Source organism: Haplochromis burtoni, unplaced genomic scaffold (assembly GCF_018398535.1).
Source record: "Haplochromis burtoni strain Fernald_Lab_line unplaced genomic scaffold, NCSU_Asbu1 Contig_9, whole genome shotgun sequence".
In the NCBI taxonomy this organism is placed as follows: domain Eukaryota; kingdom Metazoa; phylum Chordata; class Actinopteri; order Cichliformes; family Cichlidae; genus Haplochromis; species Haplochromis burtoni.
The window spans coordinates 2,364,439-2,385,201 of NW_024582370.1; the positions used below are offsets into that span (position 1 = coordinate 2,364,439).

General features: G+C 42.6%; 2 protein-coding genes across 7 annotated transcripts in view; one reads left to right on the forward strand and one right to left on the reverse strand.

Moving 5' to 3' along the window:
• Nucleotides 1-16,633, forward strand: part of arhgef25a (Rho guanine nucleotide exchange factor (GEF) 25a) — a 42,636-nt gene extending 26,003 nt beyond the window's left edge. For 2 of the 6 annotated variants that reach the window (XM_042227721.1, XM_005914760.3), the window contains 14 exons: nt 2,224-2,531; nt 3,005-3,115; nt 6,755-6,879; nt 8,009-8,075; nt 8,502-8,605; nt 8,810-8,879; nt 10,307-10,396; nt 10,667-10,759; nt 11,067-11,117; nt 11,576-11,653; nt 11,780-11,971; nt 12,216-12,396; nt 13,333-13,562; nt 13,802-14,694. In XM_042227721.1, the coding sequence (XP_042083655.1) occupies nt 2,224-2,531; nt 3,005-3,115; nt 6,755-6,879; nt 8,009-8,075; nt 8,502-8,605; nt 8,810-8,879; nt 10,307-10,396; nt 10,667-10,759; nt 11,067-11,117; nt 11,576-11,653; nt 11,780-11,971; nt 12,216-12,396; nt 13,333-13,562; nt 13,802-14,071 (1,970 nt within the window). In that variant the 3' untranslated portion in view covers nt 14,072-14,694. The other 4 variants (XM_005914758.3, XM_005914759.3, XM_005914761.3 and 1 more) reach the window with 4 other exon arrangements.
• Nucleotides 16,634-17,353: 720 nt separating this feature from the next.
• sp5l (Sp5 transcription factor-like) lies at nt 17,354-20,236 on the reverse strand. Its single transcript, XM_005914762.3, has 2 exons — nt 19,760-20,236; nt 17,354-19,395 (listed from the first exon to the last, which is right to left on the reverse strand). Exons 1-2 carry the CDS (start codon nt 19,967-19,969, stop codon nt 18,355-18,357), a joined length of 1,251 nt encoding a protein of 416 aa, XP_005914824.1. The 5' UTR covers nt 19,970-20,236; the 3' UTR covers nt 17,354-18,354.
• Nucleotides 20,237-20,763: the final 527 nt, after the last annotated feature.

Genomic DNA, 20,763 nt, shown 5'->3' on the forward strand with positions numbered 1-20,763 from the left:
CCCCCCCCAGTTTCCTCTTTGTAGGTGTATAACAGTATTAACTCCACTTATCTTGCAATGTGTGGGGCGAGCGGAGGTGGGTTTCTCTAAGGAGAAGCTCATCATCTCCCCTTACAGTTGTCTCACTGTTTCTGTGCAAAAGTGTTATTGATGTCTCCGTAATGGCTTGTATAAGGTACAAAGAATACATGATCAGTGGAAGTGCTCAGTTGCCATGGTGACAGATGTAAGGATAGTCGTTATAAAACCAGTAAATAATGTACGCTCTGTGCATCGTAAATCTGTACGTGTGACAGAGCTACTGTATCATCCTGATGCAAAGCCTCGAATCGGAGAGCTGCTCTGTCCCGTCTCCAGTCACTTCAAATTGCTTCCAGGCACTTCAGCGGTGTCAGTCTCTTTAGCCTATTTCTTCAGCTGATGCCTCAAGATAGTTAGAAACAATGTCGCTGGTTGTATCTCTGCACTTTGAACTGCAAACGCTGACCTGGCTAAACTTGAGCAGGAACCTTGGGAAATACAAACCTCTGGGTCTGGCCCTCTGTTAGAGGTCAGGAGAGCTAGGTTGGGAGGGTGCACAATATCACATGTGCTCCCCAGCGTTTTCACATCCTTTCTTCTCTCTGACTGGGAACCTTCACAGATGGTGGACGCTTTGCTTCTTCCAGATGCAACCATAAATACACTGGCTCTCAGATGCATTTTGATATCCCAATAGTTCCCTGCAGGGTACAGCCATCTTTTTTCTTTAAACTTGCCTGTGTTCCTTATCTTGCTCTGTTCAGATGCTCATTCTGCTAGGCTTAGATCTCCTTATACACTCTATTTACAGACTTTTATATGGATATTTGGGTGGGAATTAGAAAGAAAAGTGGATGGGAAAATTGCATGATACATGCTGGGGGAAAAATAGAGGAAATGGTATCTCTATGGTGGAAATACACAATGAGTTAAAGTCATTTTCTTAGTTATCACCTACCATTCACAAGTTTCTGCATTAGCAGAAATACGATCTTATTAGCATGACCTGTTTGCTCTGAGGTTAATGATTCGTCAAACACTGTGAGTTTTGTGCTGTGCAGAGCACAAAGCTCATTATTATTGATCAGTACTGTGGCTGCTATTGAATTTCTCAGACAAAGAAATTGAGTGAATAAAGTTGTGGAAATTCTTAAATCTTTTAATTATGAACACTGAACTAAGCTGAATGATTTAGCCTGGGTTTAAGTTTGCATCTTATTGCTGAGAACTGCAATAACAGACTGTGGCTCAAATAAAGCGCCCTGAAATCAGGTCAGTGTTGTCTTCTCATGAACAGATGCACAACATAAACTACAAAGTTTTTTTTGTTTATTTTTTACAAGTAATGGAAAATAGTTTTTTCTTGAAAGAGTTTCAAGTGTCAGAGGATTAAGGCGCAAAGATGGATAAGAAATATGACTAAATTGTCACAGAAGAGATGAAACACTCCCGACGCACAGTTTAGAAGAAGAGCTCAGGACTGAGAAAGGCTGGAGGAAGGGCGGTAGGTTGATTGGCCGAGGCAAGATGGGAAAGGAAGACAATAAAGAAAAAACAAACAGTCCCCGGCAAGGAGCTCCCCTTCTAAAAAGGATTAAAGAGGATGTCCGGTCCCAGCTCAACCCCCCAACTCACTTCCCATGTCCTCCTGACATCAGTGTGCAGCAGTCGATCTGCAACTGCTTTTTAGTGTATTTTTGTTTCAAATACCGACCCTCATTACCTCTGCTGTCGGCCTTGCATCAGAATGTGGTCAAATAACGATGGCATGGACTGGTGCACAGCTCAGCAATGTAAAAAAAAAGAAGAAAAAAGTCTGCTTTGCATAATGAAAACATCTTTTATAGTGTAGTTACACACCTGCACAGCCGTGTTTGTAGAACAGAAATTTATATTTCCGCTCTTTATTTTGATTTCTCTCGTTAATCTTTCACTCCTGGTGTGTTGACATGTGTTCTGCCTTCAGTTCTGCATCACCTCGCACACCTGCAGTTAAGCCTCGTCTACTAGTCAAGCGAGGGTTGTGTCCCTGAAACAAAATGCTTTTTGCACATTTGTCGAAGTCCACAGATTCATTGATTAACTTAAGTCTGTACTTGGAGCCTTTATTCTGCCTCATGACCCATTTAACCCTTATCTATTGATTGTTTTCCTTCATCAGTAACCTTTTGCTTCTCCTGTCTCTTTATGCCTTTTCTTCAGACTCGTATTCGGCAGCAGGCAGTGAGGGCAGCATCTCCACCTCCGTGGCGTCGCTGCCCCCACAGGCATCAGGCAGCTCGGCCCCCAGCTCCCCCGGCTCCAGGCGCTCTGTGAGCACCCTTAAAAAATGGCTCACAAACCCAGTCCGCAAACTTAGCGCTGGATCCACCGCCAAAGGAGAGCGTCAGGTCCGCAAACTTGAGGGAAAGCCTGCATGTCTTCCATCCCACAGCCAGAACCAAGATATGGGGAGCCTCCCAAGGCCTGTAGAGAGTCTCACCATCTTGCCTGTCACCCACAGAGAACCGGTGAGAATTTTTTCGATCATACGAACTAATCAAACAAAGCTTTGCCTGGTGAGTTTTGCAGTTCCGTTCTGCACATTTCACATGAACCGCCTCATAAGTAAACTGAAATTATTACTGCATCTAAAATAAACTGGTTGTGATCCATGCAAAACTTCATTCTTGGGCAAACACAAATTAGAACCAACATCTTGACCACACTTGTTTACTTTAGGTAGCGCAAGGTTGTCAGTGGAGAAGCAGGTTTGATGTAGAGTTAATCCCCGGAGGAACAAGTACCGTGTCAGTTAGCAGTGTCGCTGTGAATGACAGCAGCATTGCTGGCTCTTCCTGCAGTCTCTCACCCTACCCTGTTCTCTTATGTGTCCTCTTTTTCTTTTTAGAGCCGCCTGTGTCTCTCTGTGCCAGAACACATATGCACGCAACAGATTTTGTTATTCTGACACTGTGTGTGTGTGTGTGTGTGTGTATTCCAGGAGTGGAAAGATGGCCTGGCAAGCCCTGAGGACCTGTCACCAGCTACTCTACAGTCACCCAGCTGCATAACTGACTCGCTGATTGGCTGCACGTCACTGCCAAACGCCCAGGTTTGCCATCTTGATATGCTATCAAAATAACACCCAACCCTGTCCTGTTATATCTCATATCACACATGATAAATATCGCATAGAAATGACACCAAGCAGAACTTATACGTTGCTAACTTAAATGCAGTTAGTAATCTTTTGAAAGGAGGCCTGTTTTATGTGAGCTGGCTATGAGATTGAAACTATGAAAATAATCCATTACCAATTAATTTTAGCTGACAGTCTCAGAGAGGAGTAGAAATAATACTCTCAGTGAGGACGTAGCCTGGTGGGGAGGTGACATCAGCGCTCTTTGTCTCCATGGCCCTCCAGCCAGAGCTGGAAATGACTAACTCCACTGCTGCTGGAGGAGCTCAACGATGAAGCAACATGAGCACACAAACGCACGTAGGAGGGCTGCTTTTTGTAGCCACATATGCTACATACATATGCAGACATATATATGTGTGTGTGTGTATATATATATGCACACAAATGCAGACATATGCACAGATGCATATGGAGACAAACTGAATACGGCGCTATCTCAGACCAGATCGATGCCCCGAGGACCAGAGGGCAGAATCTGAGCGTGGCCAGTGTGATGCATGACTCACATTCAACATGTTGCAGGAGGACATGCCTGGAGATAAATAAGAAACGGCAAATGTGGTGAAAGATGTTTTCACTTTTAGAACAAAGAAATGCTTAACAAAGAAGTCAAAGGAGCTTGCAAAGAAAAGCGTCTGGACTTCTTTAAGTTGCTTGAAGACGTTTCACCTCTCATCCGAGAAGCTTCTTCAGTTCATTCAGCTTAACTTCAGCTTAACAAAGAAGCGAGCCCGTCTCCATTTCTCCATCAAACTGCTTGTGGCAAAGGAGTGTCTTAAGCTGGCTGGTCCCTTTTTGCTGCTAGAAGTTCGCTGGAAAATGGTGTTTGTTTGAACAGCGGGAGTGTTGCGTTAACCTGCGGTGCCTGCGTCCCATCAACAGGAAACAATAACGATGTCTGAGCATTTAAACACTGTGAAGTGCGTCCTGTTGTTGAATCGAGACCTGGGCACTTAAACTATAATTTCAGCCTCAACAACACTTTGAAAGACAATAGCGGGATTACATCAGAGGGATGAGGTCAGCGCTGTGGTGTTTTTACTGCCAGTGTTTGGTAGGAGAGCGAAAGCTACACACAGGGAGAGAGGTGGTGTGAGAGAGATTAAATTATGTAGGTCAGTCATCTCCGATGGTTCCTGTCATCTACACCACCTTCTCCGCCGACGGGCTCAGCGTTAAATGCGCTGCTCGTCTCCCCCACCCACCTTTTTTAAATAAAACTATAGTGTTTTTGATCAAGCACGGGAAATTTCTTATGATGTCCGCAGGTCTAACAAGCCGCTGTGTTAAAAAACAAGCCGGAACAAATGATCAACAGATCTATTAAATCACTTTTTCCTGAAGAACAGCTTGTACAGTCTCTGATCTTCACTCATAAAACGTATCAAACAGAAAACTCTTAACTAAAAGAATAAACTTTAACTCAAACCGGGACAGAAACTGTGAAAAGAGTTATGTGGTGCATTAGTTGTGAGCGCTCTTCAAAGCCATCCTTTGCTGTGTGACACCGGCGTTATTGCTGTTAAATTAGATTTTTCTGCACTTGAGACATAATGAAATCACCCAACTCTGTTTGTATCACAGTATCATAACTTTGATGTGCACTTGTGTGCATAAGGATTGCTTTGCCCCATCCCTTATAAAAATAAAAAATTGCTGATGCCACCTCTGCAGTGGAAAATACAGTTTCAAGCACAGGCCATAATACCTATATTACAGTTTAAACAATCACATTTTAAGCCACACAGATTCATGTTTCCTTACATGAGGGCCTTTAAATTCACTTTACTACTGGTGATTTGCAGCAGTCTGTGTTCCAAGTGAAGAGTGCAATCAAAAGTTGGTCCACAGCTATAAATATGAAATAACAAAAGGCAGATATCAAATTATGGACAATTTATTTATTTGATTAAAACATTGTGCTTTAATCCAAGACAAAAATATAGTCAATGCAAATATTCTGTGGTGCAAACCTTTACATGCAAACATCCTTTTTTTGTTCTCATATCCAGATAATTACACTTTTAAGATAAAATTCTTCTTTGATTTCTACACATAAAACTTGGAGCTTGTATTTTTTTTACCCATAGTTTTGTAATCACTTCGCTCTCGACTGAACTTACTTGCTTGGAAAGGTTTGGCCTCAACTTATTCTAAAACTGTTGTCAGTTTATTTCGCGGGCTTCTGGCTAGAAAACAAAACTTACAACAGAGAGAGACAAGGGATTTTTTTTTCCTGTGGGTTTTGCCACAGCACACCTGGAAATGATCAGGGAGCCAGGGAGACCTGTCAGCTAGGCTGGAGCACTCTTAGCGGGGCAAGACGAGCTGGGGGAGAGAGGGTCTTCGTGGAGTCTCTCCGTCTCTCTTACTTGGCTTTGTCTCTTTCACATGCACCACTGTGACACGACAGGAAGCTCAAAACTTCTTGATGGCAGCAAGTTTATCAAGGGGAACGCAGGTGAACAAGTTGAACTAGACCAGAGGAGAAAAGGAGAGTCTTGTCCCTCTTTCCGTTTGCTTATATGTGTATCAGTCCAGCCGTGAATTTATTTCTCTTTTGGGCAGCCTTCTGCCAGGCGGGTCTGAGTGGTTAGGTGTGTGTCTGGTGGTTTGTGTATGTGTTTAAGGCGGGGTGGTTCTGCTTGACTGGGACAAGGGGACACTGGGATTTAGGTAAAGACAGATGGCTGCCCCTATAGGTTTCCGGAGTCAGGAGACAGTGAAAAGGCTAAAAAGAAATGCTTTAAAAATAGAAGGAGGAACTTTTTAAATAGATACAGTTAGACGGACATATTGTAGTGAGGTTTTATGACAATCTAAAAGGGATAAGTGTGAATGCTAATATAGACAAACTAAGGGTTGTCTGCAGATGTTAAGCACGTCTCTGTTGAGTTAATCATGACTTAAATCTTTGCAGGCCCTCTTTGCGGTGTGCACAATGACTCTATATTTGTGCTAGAACCCCCACAGGAAATTATATCAATTCCAGGAAAAAGCTTGAAAAAGGAGGTCACGTATGTACCACATGAACACAATCGATTAGATCGCAGTAACCCTGGGTTTATCTCGGGTACAACGTGGCCAATAAGGCAGGAAGTACTAATGTAAAAGCTGCTGGTGCCAAGTTAAACCAAAGGAGATGTGCCATGCGTGTTAATATATAGTTTGTTTGAATTCCCAATTGGCAAATGAATTTATTAATTTAAACTTCAATAGTGTAATGCCACAAAACACAGGTTTGTTCTAAATGATTATCAGGAACAGCTTTATTTATTATCTTCTACAAGCACAGGGCCCGTTCCCCCCCCTGACTCTTTATCTGTTTTTTTCTATGTGTGTCACAGCATGCATCATTAACAACAACAATCTGATCTTTTTATCATTCAATCTCTGTTACTCGTGTCTCTCTGCGCTCCCTGGTCACCCTGGCAACCTGCATCATTACCATTTCTCTCCTGCTCTTTATCTCCCTTTGTTTACTTTATTCCTGGCATGATCCACATTACCTTTGATAAACAGTTTGTCTGCCTGTCTCTGCCTCCTCAGGACACGCAGTCCATCGGTGTTCTGCCAGATGACAGCGAGTCCGTCTTGATGGACGACACCTCCAGCCAATGGTCAGCTGCGGCTGACACCGAGGAGGAGAGGAAGAGTGCCTTAGAGAAAAGCATGTATGTGTTTCAGACGTCACTTAATTTGTGCCCGATGGCAATTCGGACTGTTGTCCATTCTTTAAATAAATGTGTTGTCTCAAACAGCAATATATTTGAGTGCAGCTGCTCTTAGAAAGCGTTAGCACTTGCAGCTCAGCTTACAGCCGAGATGCAGCTGAGTGCGTCTCCTTGCATGTTGAGTTGATGGTGGAACTAAATGACAATTTCACTTATTTTGAGGATTTTCCACAAATCGCTGTCTGACTTACAAAAGAATATGCAGAGTAATCACTAAGATTAATGGTGCCTTTGTTCCATTCGGCTGCTTTATTTTCAGGTTCATTGCGACACTGCTTTACTTGGACACTTCAAATAACTGAGCCATTGTTAATATGTTTGATGGTCCTTTTCCTGCTATGACAAGATAAATGTCTGTTCAGAAGCACCTACAGGGCAGGTCACTGCACCAAAGAAGAGAAAAGTAAAGCTTTTCCTTTTACTAGTCTAAAAATTCAGACTGACTTCTGAAAAAAACGAAAGGAATAACAGTAATACTGAAGACAGACACAGTGTTTTAAGACGACTCATATAGTAAGTACTGATAGTTTTAGATTGAAGTTTATTTGTGAAATATGTTTTTAGGTGGTAAAACTGTAATGATTTATGTGGATCATCTTACTTATCTGTTGAGCTTAAAACATTACTATTATTACTAGTAATGTTTACTATTACTAAGCATTAATTAGCAGTTGTCACATGACCAACGCTCCATACTGTGGTCATGATGTGGTATCTTAGCTTCCCTCCTGATAAAGAGTGCAAGGCAGTCACAAGTCATGGGAAACATAAACATAGGTGTTTATTTAAATTTTGCACGTTCAGCTGATCCTCAGTTAATAATTCTGTTAGCTAATTAGATTTATTGGACTTAGAGTGTATGGTCTGAATACCTGCTGTGTTTTCTCTCTAGCTTGTACCAAATCACATTTTCATTTCCAGGAAACTCCTTATAAACTTGTTATTATTATTTCCATTCTGGAACTATATTAGCAAACTGGGACCTGTAAAATGAAGTGTTTTGCAGGGTGCAGAAAGAATTCAGTGAGATAATCCTAACCGTAATCTTTCCTCATTTATATTTTTATAGGTATGTGCTGAAGGAGCTTATTGAGACTGAGAAGTACTACGTGTCAGACCTGGGGCTCATAGTGGAGGTAAACCACCGAGTCTGGCAGCTAAGAACACACAATCTCCCTGACAAAAAGGAGCACGCTTAGTCATCCACGCAGTCTTTCAAAGCGGGCTCTAAAGCTTAACCATCACAGTTCTGTCACTTTACTCCACACTTCTGTCTGCCTCCATCACACCATCTCCAAACTTAAGCAGATTTTGTGAATTATTAGCGTGAGGAGTGTTATATTGCCAGAGATCCATCTCCTAGTGCTGAAAATAGCTCAAGATATTTTGGTTCAGAAATGAATTCTTGCCATCTGAAGGTTAATTAAAGCTCCAAAACAGTGGGTGTGTGATTGCTGCTCTTTGTTATAACAACTTCACTGTATTTACTTTTACTGTTTTGAGCCAGCTGCAGATTTTTGCAGGACTTAAGAAACAACGGCTGCTTTCTTTCCTTTTCGCAGGGCTACATGGCCACAATGAGCGCCAAAGGTGTGCAGGAGGACATGAAGGGAAAAGACAAAATTGTTTTTGGGAACATTCATCAAATATTTGACTGGCATAAAGAGTAAGTCCCTATTTTTTTTCTCACGGAAGTGAGAGGAGGAAAGTGTGTGAAAAATATACGCTTGCTCTAACTGCATGCAAAATGAAAGGCAAACAATAAATTGCAGAGTACGTGCTTGTAGCTCAGAGAGGACAAAGGAAAAAAAGTGCAGGAGGGAAATCTGACCTTCCGTTTTGTGGATGTGTGTGTGTTTCCTCTATGTAGCTACTTCCTGGGAGAGCTGGAGAAGTGTTTGGCAGAGCCAGAGCGGCTGGCTCAGCTCTTCATTAAACATGTGAGTATGGTGTAAAGACACACACACAAATGCACGTACGCACATAGTGCACGTGTCTGGGTCTACTTTTTGTGCTGTTTGGAGTAAAGGTAAAAAAGAGCTACAGAAAACAAAACACAGAGCTCCTGCTTATCCTTTACCGTACCTCTTTCCGTCTCTCTCAGCTGCTCCTTCCTCTTCCCTGTTACTGATACGTCTTAGTCAGGCTGTGTTTTTACAAGCGTGCACATGGCTAACAGACACACACACATGACACGCTGTCTGATCTTGCAGTCTGGGCTGGACGACTGGTCAGGAAACACCAGGGGAAAACAGTCTGAAAAGCAAACAAGAACAAAAGGAAGAATAATAAATTTCATGCTCAGACTTTTTGATATGAAAGATTTTTTTCCTCCCCTCCCAAAAGCAGGGTCGTCTTTCTTTCACATCTTGACTCAAGAACGATGACACATGCAAAAAGATTCCCTGTTTAGTATATTGCTCTGCCAGTAGAAGAGAGCTAGAGTCACTATAAGGTCACAACACTGATACAGCAGGAAAAATTAGATTTATGTATACTGAGTGAGTGGTGGCACATGCAGACGAGATAGACATAATGCATAATTTTACCAAGTCGCTTCTTTTTGTGAACGTGATTAACTTAAATGTGTGTCTGTCTCTGACTGTAGCTCTTTAAACAATCCAATAAGGCTCAGCCCTCTGGACAATTAACTTAAAAAGCCTGTGGGGGAATAAAAAAACTTGTAACTAAATCTAAGCACGGTGTCAAACTGTGAAAACAAGCAGACTGGGAACACGGTCCTAATGAAAAACAGAAAACACAGTTGGCTTTTAACAAGCTAAGTCACTTGTATACAACACATGTGCTCACTTGCACACATATATAGACACACATGAACACGTGACCCTCGTGTGTCAGCAGTCGCTGTCTGCAGTGTTGCATGATGTCCACTGAGGTGTAGCAGCTCGCTGTTCTCTAGGTTACAGAGCCATGTCTGTTGCTAGGTGTACTCCCATATTGGCAGCCTTTAAAAGGCTCTGGTTACACAGAGGGCAACCTGGGTAAATTATACATAACCTGATGCTCATCTGCATATAACTCCATTAGGCCTCTCAGGTCTGCCACATCTGCACTTCCACGCCAATTAGTCACACAAGAGTAGGCACTACCAGACAGAGCTGGCTTCAAAGGCCCAGTCTTAGACGAATCATTATTGCTCTGCTCCCTTTCATCCCAAAGAGCAACCAGAGACCCGCACATTGATTGCTCATGTTTGTACTCACTTTCATGGGCATTTTCATTTACTTGTAATGCTCCTTAAGCTCTGTATTTCTCATCGTGAGTCTTTTTTTTCTTTTACCATGTGGCTAACGTTTTGTAACAAAATGCTCAGTGAAATGATTTTATAATGTTTCTCGTATTGCAGGAGAGGCGCCTGCATATGTATGTTGTGTACTGTCAGAACAAACCCAAGTCAGAACACATTGTCTCAGAATACATCGAGACTTACTTTGAGGTGAGTGAATTTCAACGTCTGACTCTGTGCAGTTTTTCTGTTTAGCCTAACCATCTTCAAGATGCTGTTTATATTTCTGTTCTGTTTATGCCCACGACTTTGTTTTCTGATTTGCCATTTGTTATTATTCAAATTGACAGCAAGAACAAGACAAATAGGTATTAGTTGCAGAGCCTGTGCTTTATGGTCATAGAGGAATTATACAGGTCAACAGCTGCCGTGTTTTGTGCTGTCACGTCGATAAAATGTTGCGTCTGTTTCCGCTGTTAGGAGCTCCGGCAGCAGCTGGGCCACAGGCTGCAGCTGAACGACCTGCTCATCAAACCTGTCCAGAGGATCATGAAGTATCAGCTTCTGCTCAAGGTAAAAAGCATGTCATTGCTGTACTGTTAGCCAAACACCAGCTCCGTGTCTGCTATGGGGTTGCAAACATACAAGTAGAAAAACCAAAACACTTACATACAAACCTCTGTGCAGAAATGCTGATCACACACAATGTTGTCTGGTCAGGGTGCAATTAAGCGGGAGAGAAAGAGGCTCTTTATTATAAAATTTAAACAATAGTGTGTAAAAGTCCTTGAGCAGTATTCAGCTCATAAATACTGCCTCTCATTATTCTGCCCAGCAAACCTGGGATGCTCTGGTGACCGTGCTGTGTTTATTTCAACAGGACTTCCTAAAGTATTACACCAAAGCTGGGATGGACACAGAGGAGCTGGAGGTGGGTTTTGCTCTTTGCGCTTTAAATGGATAGATACATTTATTTGTCCGAGTGGGGAAATTGTGGCTGACATTTGTATACACCATATAAAAACAATGACATCAGCATGAGCAGCCATAAGCACACAATATGCAAACACTTTCACTGTCCTTGCATCTTAGGGATGACTTTAGCCACATCAATTTAGCCTCCTATGCGTTGCCCATGTTTAGAAATTTGATGGCTTGAGGAATATAAAATTGGACCTGTTTTGGTAAATATGAGGGAACAATAGTGTTGTGCAGATTGTAATAGTTTAAAGAAGGAGGCGAGTGAATGCCTCACATCACTCACAAAATTATTTACTTTATTCCATACTTGATCCCTATAAATGCTTTCTAAGCTTGCTAATCCAATTCCTAGCAACATAGTTGCTGTCGTTACTGTGCTTCTAATTGCCTTTTCCCCCTTCTAAACAGAAAGCAGTAGAAGTGATGTGTTTTGTGCCAAAACGTTGCAATGACATGATGAATGTGGGCAGACTACAAGGTTTTGAGGTATGTCTCTGGATGTTTGGATCATCTTTCCTCCAAAAATTTGCCTTGGAATAATTTGTGTTCAGCTCATGAAAACCACAGTCTAACTACTTTCCCCGTTTTTTGGTTTTGTTTTAACTTTACCAGGGTAAGATCACAGCCCAGGGCAAGCTTCTCCAGCAGGACACCTTCACTGTTATAGAGCAGGACAGTGGCTTCCTGTCTCGTGCCAAGGAAAGACGCGTCTTCCTGTTTGAGCAGTTGGTCATCTTTAGCGAGCCGATAGACAGGAAGAAAGGCTTTTCACTCCCTGGATACATATTTAAAAACAGCATCAAGGTGAGAGCCTACTAAGCCTTAATAAACTCAAATGAGCCACACAGGATGGTTTTATGAACTGTATGCACTTATAAAAAGAAAAGAGAAAGTTCAACTCACTCCCAGGTTAGAAGTTACGTAACAGAACCAAAACACACTCATCCCTGCCTGGCTTACATAATTCTATCTTGTGGACTTTTAAGAGGCATGCGTGTGTTAACAAAGCATTTAACAAGCAAAGTCGAATCATATATATATGTTTCAGGTGAGCTGCCTGGGGCTGGAGCCCAGTGTGGACAGCGATGATGCGCGCTTTGTGCTGACATCACGCAATCCCGATGGAAGTGTGGTGCGCTTCCAGATGCAGGCCTCCTCCCCAGAGATAGGAAGGGCCTGGGTCAATGATGTAGTTCAGATCTTGGAAAGCCAGCGCAACTTCCTTAATGGTAAGTGCCAACCGAGTAAAGAAGACTCACATTTCAATCCAGTTCAATTCAGATTTAATTTATATAGCACCAAATCACAACAACAGTCACCTCAAGCCGTGGTGAAGTGAAGCAATCCCTTATGAGCAAGCACTCAACCACGCTCAGTGAGGGGCAGTGGGGGTGATGGCGAAGAAAAAGATAGCAGACGAAGGGGGAGAGATGATAAAAATTCAGTGACATGCTGCAGTGGGGGAGTAATTTATGGATCTCTCACATCTATAAGTTATATTTTAGCTTGGAGTTTAGAGTTTCATTTATTGTCTATGTGACAAGCTTACAAGACTGTGTAGTCTTTATATTCCCAGCACACCTAGAAGAAAAAAGAAGGTTAGAAAATATTAAATTATTATTATTAAAATTGCAAGATTGCATGACGTTAGCATAAAGCATGGCATATGTAAATATATTGACCAACTTTTTCACGGTTTTGGCTTTGCATGAAAAAAATAGAAATACATAAAAGACTGTCATTGTGGATTTTTGTAGTGTTATGTCAGAACTTTACATTTAATTTGCATTTTTATGATCATAACTTTAAAGTTGTAAGGATTTGGTATCATCCACTGTGTTTTTTAATGCAACACTGACATGAAGAACCCATTAACTTTCTTTATTTATTATCAACAAAACCTAATGTTAGTCATTGCTTTTCAAAAGCACTTGCATTTATTGAGGATTTTTTGGTAGTACTGAGCAGCCTGTATGGGTTCCGCTGTATAAGCAGGTGATGATTACAATATAATGCTGTGATGTTGTAATAATATGAAAATATGTCTTATCATAGATGTCTTCATTTCCTCAACAAATACATACTTAAATCCTCTGGATGCATTGTTTTATAAAAGATTCAGAATCAGCAGCAGAGTTTCATAAGACCTGCCTGTTGTTTCTCAGCCTTACAGTCGCCTATTGAGTACCAGCGGCGAGAGAGCAAGTCTAATAGCCTGGGCCGCAGTATGAGGCCCCCTCTGTCTGCTGCCAGTGCCCTGCGGCCTCACTCCTCTGCCTCCATTGACCGTCATAAACTGCCCTCCCTTCACTCTCACAACACCTCCCTTCCTGCGCTCTACCTTCCAAGCCAAGGCCAGAGCCAAGGATCCAATGAGACCTACTCGCTGAGGGATGTAAGTCACTTCTGTTTCTTTCATCTCTGCATACAGTGACACTGTCCAGCAGTAACTGCTTACTCAAACTCAATCCTTCTGTTCATGAGACACTGCATGGCCTATTTATCTCTTAAGCTTTTACGGCTTCTGGACTGGAATGTTGCAAAAAAATAAAATAGTAATAAAAAACAGCAAATGGTATTGTGTGCATGCACTCCTGTACTTAGAGACTTATCTGTTCTTACCTGCTTCTGCAGCCCACTGTGGTCCAGCCATGCCCTGCTGACTCCCACACTGTTTCTCCATCACATGTCCGACTTGGCTTAACTGATCAGCCAAACTGTCAAGCTGTGTCAAATGGGCTGTACACCCCAACCACACAAAGTGTACAGGTAGTGTATACGTATGCACAAATCAGTCTGTGGGGTTGGTCCGATGGTACACATGTAATTATTTCGCACAAAACGTCACAATTAATTAATAGCAAAAAAGCGTCACAAAGCTCTACAGTGGGAAATAAGGTCTAATTAACGTTACACTGATTTCCTTAAAGGCATTTACCATTAAAATGGTAACTATTTTTTCAGACACACCGTAGAGACATTGTTGAGTCATAAAAAGAGTTATTTCCCCCCCTGTTGGATGGTAAAGGAATTATTAAAACTCTGAACATTTTTGAAGGAAACCCGATTACAACAGCTTCACAGTAAGAATTCGGGTCTCGCTGTCCTGGAAGCTCGGAATTTTATTCAAAAATAGGAGCATCCTGTTATTGGGATTCCGTGCATTACCATTAGCAGAGTTTCCCTCTGTCATCACTTGGCTCGTGTCCGTAGAGGGACTGCGCTGACCGGTCAGAAGTTGTTGTTCTTCGTTTCGCTCTCTGTTTACTCAGGTTGGACAGACTTGGCACACAACAAACAGGAAGTAGGCAGAGACAGAATTCAGCAAAAGGAAGTCAGAAAAAGATGCCTATCAAACGCAGATAATCGTTTCCTATACTTGTGCTGGGGAACATACAGAAGATGGGTGGGCCAGTGCGTTTTTCAGGCTGAGGCTGTAAAAGAAAAGTGCTGGGATAGAACGGTGTATCGTGTTGTTTTTGATATGAAAATCAAAATGCGGTATATCTTTGTGATGAACATCCCCTCTCTCCCCAGCAGAGAGCAGGAGAGGGCTGCCGCAGGGGTCAGGCTTCTGATGCTGGAAACCAGGCTCCATTGTCGGGTCCATCAGCTGGACGACGTCCCAGCAACCTGGCCCAGCTAGCTGAGGATGACCTTTGAACTTTGGTGCCGTGTGCGTCATCGGTCAGGAGGACGGCAGCTAAGGCCACAGCTGGGAAGACAAGAATCGACTATTTGTTTATGCCAGACTGCACCTTACCTGGTTCAGTCAAGATTTCTGAAGATCAATGAAGGACCCTGATGAATATATGAAGGAACTATGGGCTGCAACTATGATAAATGACTTTGCTCCTTTTTTTAGAGAGCCATTGAAAGGGAGGTGACTTAGCCTTGATCACCTTCAGTGTACACGAACAGCACCCAGTGGGATGTCGCTGGACTCATAGTTACAAAATACTCCGTGGACACTTACTGTTGTGACAGTTTCTGCTTTTTACCTTTTTTGAGAGTTTATATTCTCTCTTTGAAAGGGCAAGGGGAATTTGTTTGATGATTCCATTCCTAAATGGGGAAGTCACTGGAGTTACGTGTGTGCCTGAATGTATGTTTATGAAATTATGCGTGGATGTGTTTGTGCGCATGAGAGTGTGGAAGGAGTGGCTCTGGCTCCTCTTGTACTCTCTGTTAAACTTCCTTGAAGAGTTTTTTTGTTTTCTGATGCCCCATTGCGAAAACAAACACAGTTACATTTTTACATTTTATTTTCATTTCCCTGCTGACAACTGAGTTTGCCGTTTGTGTCAACAAGAAGAGGAAAGACAAAATGTGCCACAAGTACTTTACTCGCTCAAATTTCATCTGCAAGTAAAAGAACTTTCTTTCTTGCCGCCATGTTGAGAGCACCTCTTTGCTCTGTTATTCTGTTTGACCGGCCTCCCTTTGATCCGGACAAAAAGGCATGAGGAAGCCCCCTGGAGGCTCTCTGTGGGTATGACGTCACTTCAGAATACTTTTTACTCTTTGGGCAACTCCAGAGGAGTTGCGAGATATGCATTAAAGGGCCTGCTGTGCTGACCCAAAGTTCTGCATGCAACAGCTTTACATACATCTTTCTTTCTTTCTTTACAAGCCAACTTGGGTTGCTTGTGATTTTTGGGGACAGGGGTCCCTAAAACAGCTCATTGGTTTAAACTAATATGAATTGTTTTATCGGTCCACTTTTGTCATGTTAAAAGCCGTGCACCATTTCTATAAACTCTGTTAGCTTTTGGCCACATGGACTAAATACTGTACAGTGCATACCATAAATTATACATTTTCACTTGTACCACGAAGAATGACCAAGGTATGCCAAAAAATGTCACCGTTCCAGATGGTCCCATTGAAAATGACATGTTGTTGCATAAACAGAGCGATGCTGACAAATCTGCATGCTCCCACCTCCTCAACAGTGCCAAACACAACTGCAGCTCAGCTTGCCGCTACTCTTACCACCAGTCGTTGATATTTGTGTTTCTATCTGGACGGTGTCAAAAAGAAGAGGAGAGCGGAGTAGGTCTGTTCTTCTTTGTGGCCAATAGAGGTCCCCACGAGGCTTCCATTCTCAGTTGAGTTGAATCATACAGCTGCACCAAAGATCAATAGGCCTCATGCTTCCTGCTAACAGTGAAGCTGCTTGCTAATCGATCGGTCCAAAAGGCAACACTAAATTACCTTAAGTAAACTGAAAGATGGGGCATTAGATGACTTGAACCATCTCATAAAATGTATCTGCAGTTAATGTGAAGTGGTGAGGTTTTTCATGGGAATTACTGATCAGGCAGTTTTGCATGTAACACAAAGGAATACCACTACAGAGAACCAAAAGCAAGGACATAAAACCAAGAGAGGGTTTGTTAATGACTTGCTTGACTGAGTAGAAACAGTTGTATCATATGAATTAAAAAGTGTCTTTGAAACAGAGTGTAGTTTTTGTGTTTTTCTTTGTATTTGAGACTTATTTACTTTAAAATACACAACCATCTATACACAGTATTTGAACAAGTATTTGACCTCGATGTCAGGTAGGTAAATTTAAAGGAAATTCACTCGATGGGCTCTGCAGTCTGCGCTGAATTCTCTTAAATTCTGATTTGATTCAGATTAAACTTTCAAATTTGCTGTGGAGGTCCTCAGACTCCACCGCGGGACCTCTGACAAAGACAAAGCATTTTGCTTGCTTTTGCATCCCAGCTGGAGAAAGTTCAAACAGGATTAAAAACAAAGGGAAGAAACCCCTGGATGAGCAGACATCTGGTTGGCTGGCCTTTGAATAAAGCCCCATTCTGGGCAGTAAAGCGAGGCCGATCGTAATGTGGCTGTGATATATGGAGGCTTGTGGCGGAGTAGGGGGGAAGGGGGTATTAACTTTCACAAGGGTGCAAAATCAAAGGGAGTTCCTGCCGCTGCTGAGGGGGTCTCAGCAACAGGGGTCCTATTCACAGGGAATTCCTCTCCAGTGCCCTCTGTTGCATCTGTTGACTCAATTTTCTCCATTGAGAGAATGAAAACACTCATTAAAAGCCACATGGCTGTGAACTTGATTGCAGCGAGCGAGACAAACAGCTCCATCAATGGGATGAGTATTTACTTTGAGGTGTGAAAATCTTTGAACAGCCACCATGTTAGGTCTTTATGAGGATCTTCCCCCCACACACCAACAGCACAATGAGCAGCACTTGTATTCTGAAAGCAGTAAAATATCATTTGAATAAAAGGTTAGCTCAGTGGGTGCTTCAGATTGCCCTGAGAAATTCACTCGTTTGCTGAATGAGTTGCTAAGAAGTTTAAAACTGTGACTGACCCCAACTGTCTTTTTACTTCAGTTTCTTGTAGGTGTAAAAACGAGAACGTTGCTAGAAACCGTTTTAAGGACAATGTTTATTCAAATTTACATGCTGCCATAATACAAATAAAACTGTTCATGATATTTATACACAATTTACAGAGAACTTAAAAATGTAACATGTTTGCTGATCTGCAGCAATGAACGCTACTGCTTCAGGGCAGATACGTATGCGGCTCGGAGACACTCATGTTTATATTTTTTAAAAAAAGATTCTTACCTTGCAGTAGACAAATTAGCATATGTTTTGGAAAAAAATTCTAACGATCAACAGTAACACAGGCATTCATCCATTCGCTCGAGGGAACAGAAATCAGAGCTGTACTAAGGCATACATTTATTTAGGAACATATTAGGAAAGCCTTTTGAAATGTTTTTCATGTCTTGTAAATTCATCACATGAAAAAAATATTTACATCACAAAATTAAAAATAACAAAAAAAACCCCAACTCTGATCAAATTTAAATTAATTTGAAAATGTGAAAGGGATACAATTAAGTTAACTCTGGGCGAGATCCGTTTGTGTGGCTTGAAGAAAGGTACACTGAATGCAGCACAAACTCTCACAATATCGCTTAGAAAGGCTTCAAGTTTTCTTTAAAGGTGCGTGGCTCCAAACAGCACATAATTATTAACTCAAAATGATCACTAAATATACTTTATGGTAGTATTTGAAGTCCAAAGCAGAGCTTTGACAACAGAATATATTCAGGGAGCTTGACGCTTACCCTCTAGTGCAAACCTATGGCAGTGAGTGTGAGTCACACATTCTTGTCTCTGATTGAAGAACCATAGCGATTATTCTCTCTTAATGTTGGTGAGCAGAGGGTCCGTGCTCTGTGAAGGTTGTCCAGATCGGCTCTTCCTCGTCTGGTGGGTCTTCACGTGTTTGGAGAGGTGGTCACTCCTCATGAATCTCTTGCCGCACTGCTGGCATCCAAAGCGCTTCTCCCCGGTGTGCGTGCGGAGATGCCGCTGTAGCTCATCCGAACGGGTGAAGCTTTTACCACAGAAGAGCCAGTTACAGATGAAGGGTCTCTCCCCGGCATGCCAGCGCAAATGAGCCTTCAGGTGTGAGGTCTTCTTGTACACTTTGCCACACTCTGGGATGTGGCAGATGTGCAGTCTCTTCTTTCCGAACTCCAACCCTCCGCCATTTGCCTGGCAGTTGGGGCATTTGCAGCGGCGGCAGCGGCGAGTGGAGCTCAGCAGACCTTTGGAGGTGCCCTGGAGAAGAGCAGCTATCTGGGGCTGATGCCCCAAAACCAGTTGTCTGCCCAGGGAGAAGGGGTGGTTAGAAGGGGTAGCGTTGGTCTGGGGTAGGCTCCACCATTGCTGCCCTTCTTCCACATGGCCTCCGGACAAATGATGCCTACCTGATGAATTTGGGAGGAAGCTGGGGAAGTTTTGTCCCACATTGTTATGCTGAGGATAGTAGTGGCTGTTGGTCTGTGGCTGTGAGGACAGCACTTTAACAGGGGAGAGTTCAAAGGAGTAGGATGATGGTGGTTCAGCTGGAGGGGTAAGAGGCAGCTCATGGTGGTGATGATGGGGGTGATGGTGATGATGATGGTGACCCAGGCCAGACTGCATGTGTCCAGGGAACTGCATCTTGGGCACCGTGAAGGTCATCTGATGTGTGCTGAGGGCTGTGCTGGGTGGCATGTCATTGCTCCAGAGCTGAAACATTCCAGATGTTGAGCTGACGGTGCCCTCATAGGGGAACTGGGAACCCTCTGAGCCCATTGTGCTCCCCACCTGCCAGGCCTGGCTGCAGGTGGTGGCCAGAAAGGAGAGGGCGTTGGGTGCCCCCTCTGGAGAAGAGCTGGGCGTCCGGTCCTGTGTAATAATATACAAAAACACATCAGGTTTCCTGTCCTACTCAATGATCTTCAGGGTCAACAAAAGTTTAAATTGATAAAAAAAAAAAAAACAAGCATTAAATTTTTTTTCAATCATGCAAATTGAAAATTAAACTTTGAAGTTAAAAAAAAAGTTTACATCAAAAAAATATATGCAAACTATTTTAGTTCCCTCCCCTCGTTTCCTGCTAGTTTCAGTTGTCATAAAATGATTTTACCATCCTAGAAGCTAAATACTATTTTACAAGTTGCGAACACTCGCGCTCTCACAACACAGAAAGGAGGAGCAAACAAACGCATCCGCCTTAAAACAAAATAAAATAAAGAAGAATCTAACAAACCTGTAAAAATGTGTGCAAAAAGTTGTCGGTCCGTTGTATCGTCAGCGCAGCCATCTGTCCTCGCGCTGCTTCTCCAAGCACCTGCAACACAAGCTGCGCCGAGAGGCACCGACGCACCGGCTCTAAACCACAGCTGGTCGCGCAGAAGAAAAATATGCTCACAGTCTTGAATGACTCCGACGCTTTGGCAGCAAACACTGGGAAGTTCATTCACATTCACTCCACTAGGTAAATGTTTTCAGGGTGCTAGCAGTCCAGGTGGTTATTTTAAAACAGCCGAAGGTGCCTGCCCTTTAGAGAACTTAGGGGCAGAGAGGCGCGGAGTAAATCCTGGCGATCATCTCAAAGGCGCCGGAGCTGCATCTTCTCTATATAGTGAGAAAAGATCCTCTCAACGGGGTCTTCAGTATGATGCAGGCGAGCCCGTCAATAGAGAGGAGATGTGAGGGAGGAAGGAGGGGGGCTTGTTAGGTGAAGGGGTGGGCTACTCATAATTTCACTCAATTTCAACCAAACGCTGACCCCAACAACTGACTCCTCCCTCAATTGTTCTGAGACAAAAAGAAAAAGACTCTAAGAATGATTTTAAAAAGGCTCATGTAAAATCTGTGCTTTAGAAAAGCGTTTATTTGAGCTGACATCGTGTGTTTGAGATCCACTTCAATAATTCAAAATAAGCATACGCAACTGTTACCCTATACAGTAAGAGAAAAAAAGAAAATAAGTTGCTGTTATGTGTTTCAGCAACTTTCACTGAGTGCATTTAGGACTAAATTTCGCACAAGAACAAAATGCTTAGTCTGTTAAAAGATCTAAGATAAACAGAGGCAGCTAAGTAGAAAAGGAAAAAAACCTCTCTCACTCTGGGAGTATTTACATGCTGATTTAACTCCATTGTGGGAAGTCAAGTAAAGATAGAAAGCGGGTGGATTTTTATTTTTGGCAACCATTACAGATGCAGTGTTAAATGAAAAGGTGGCCAAACTATGATCTCAAGTCAACAA

Bases quoted from the DNA above. Each gene is read 5' to 3' on its own strand.
- sp5l (XM_005914762.3), bottom strand. From the start codon at position 19,969: ATGAACTTCCCAGTGTTTGCTGCCAAAGCGTCGGAGTCATTCAAGACT. The intron at 19,396-19,759 runs GTTTGTTAGATT...ATTATTACACAG, and splicing joins TTTTGCACACATTTTTACAG to GACCGGACGCCCAGCTCTTC.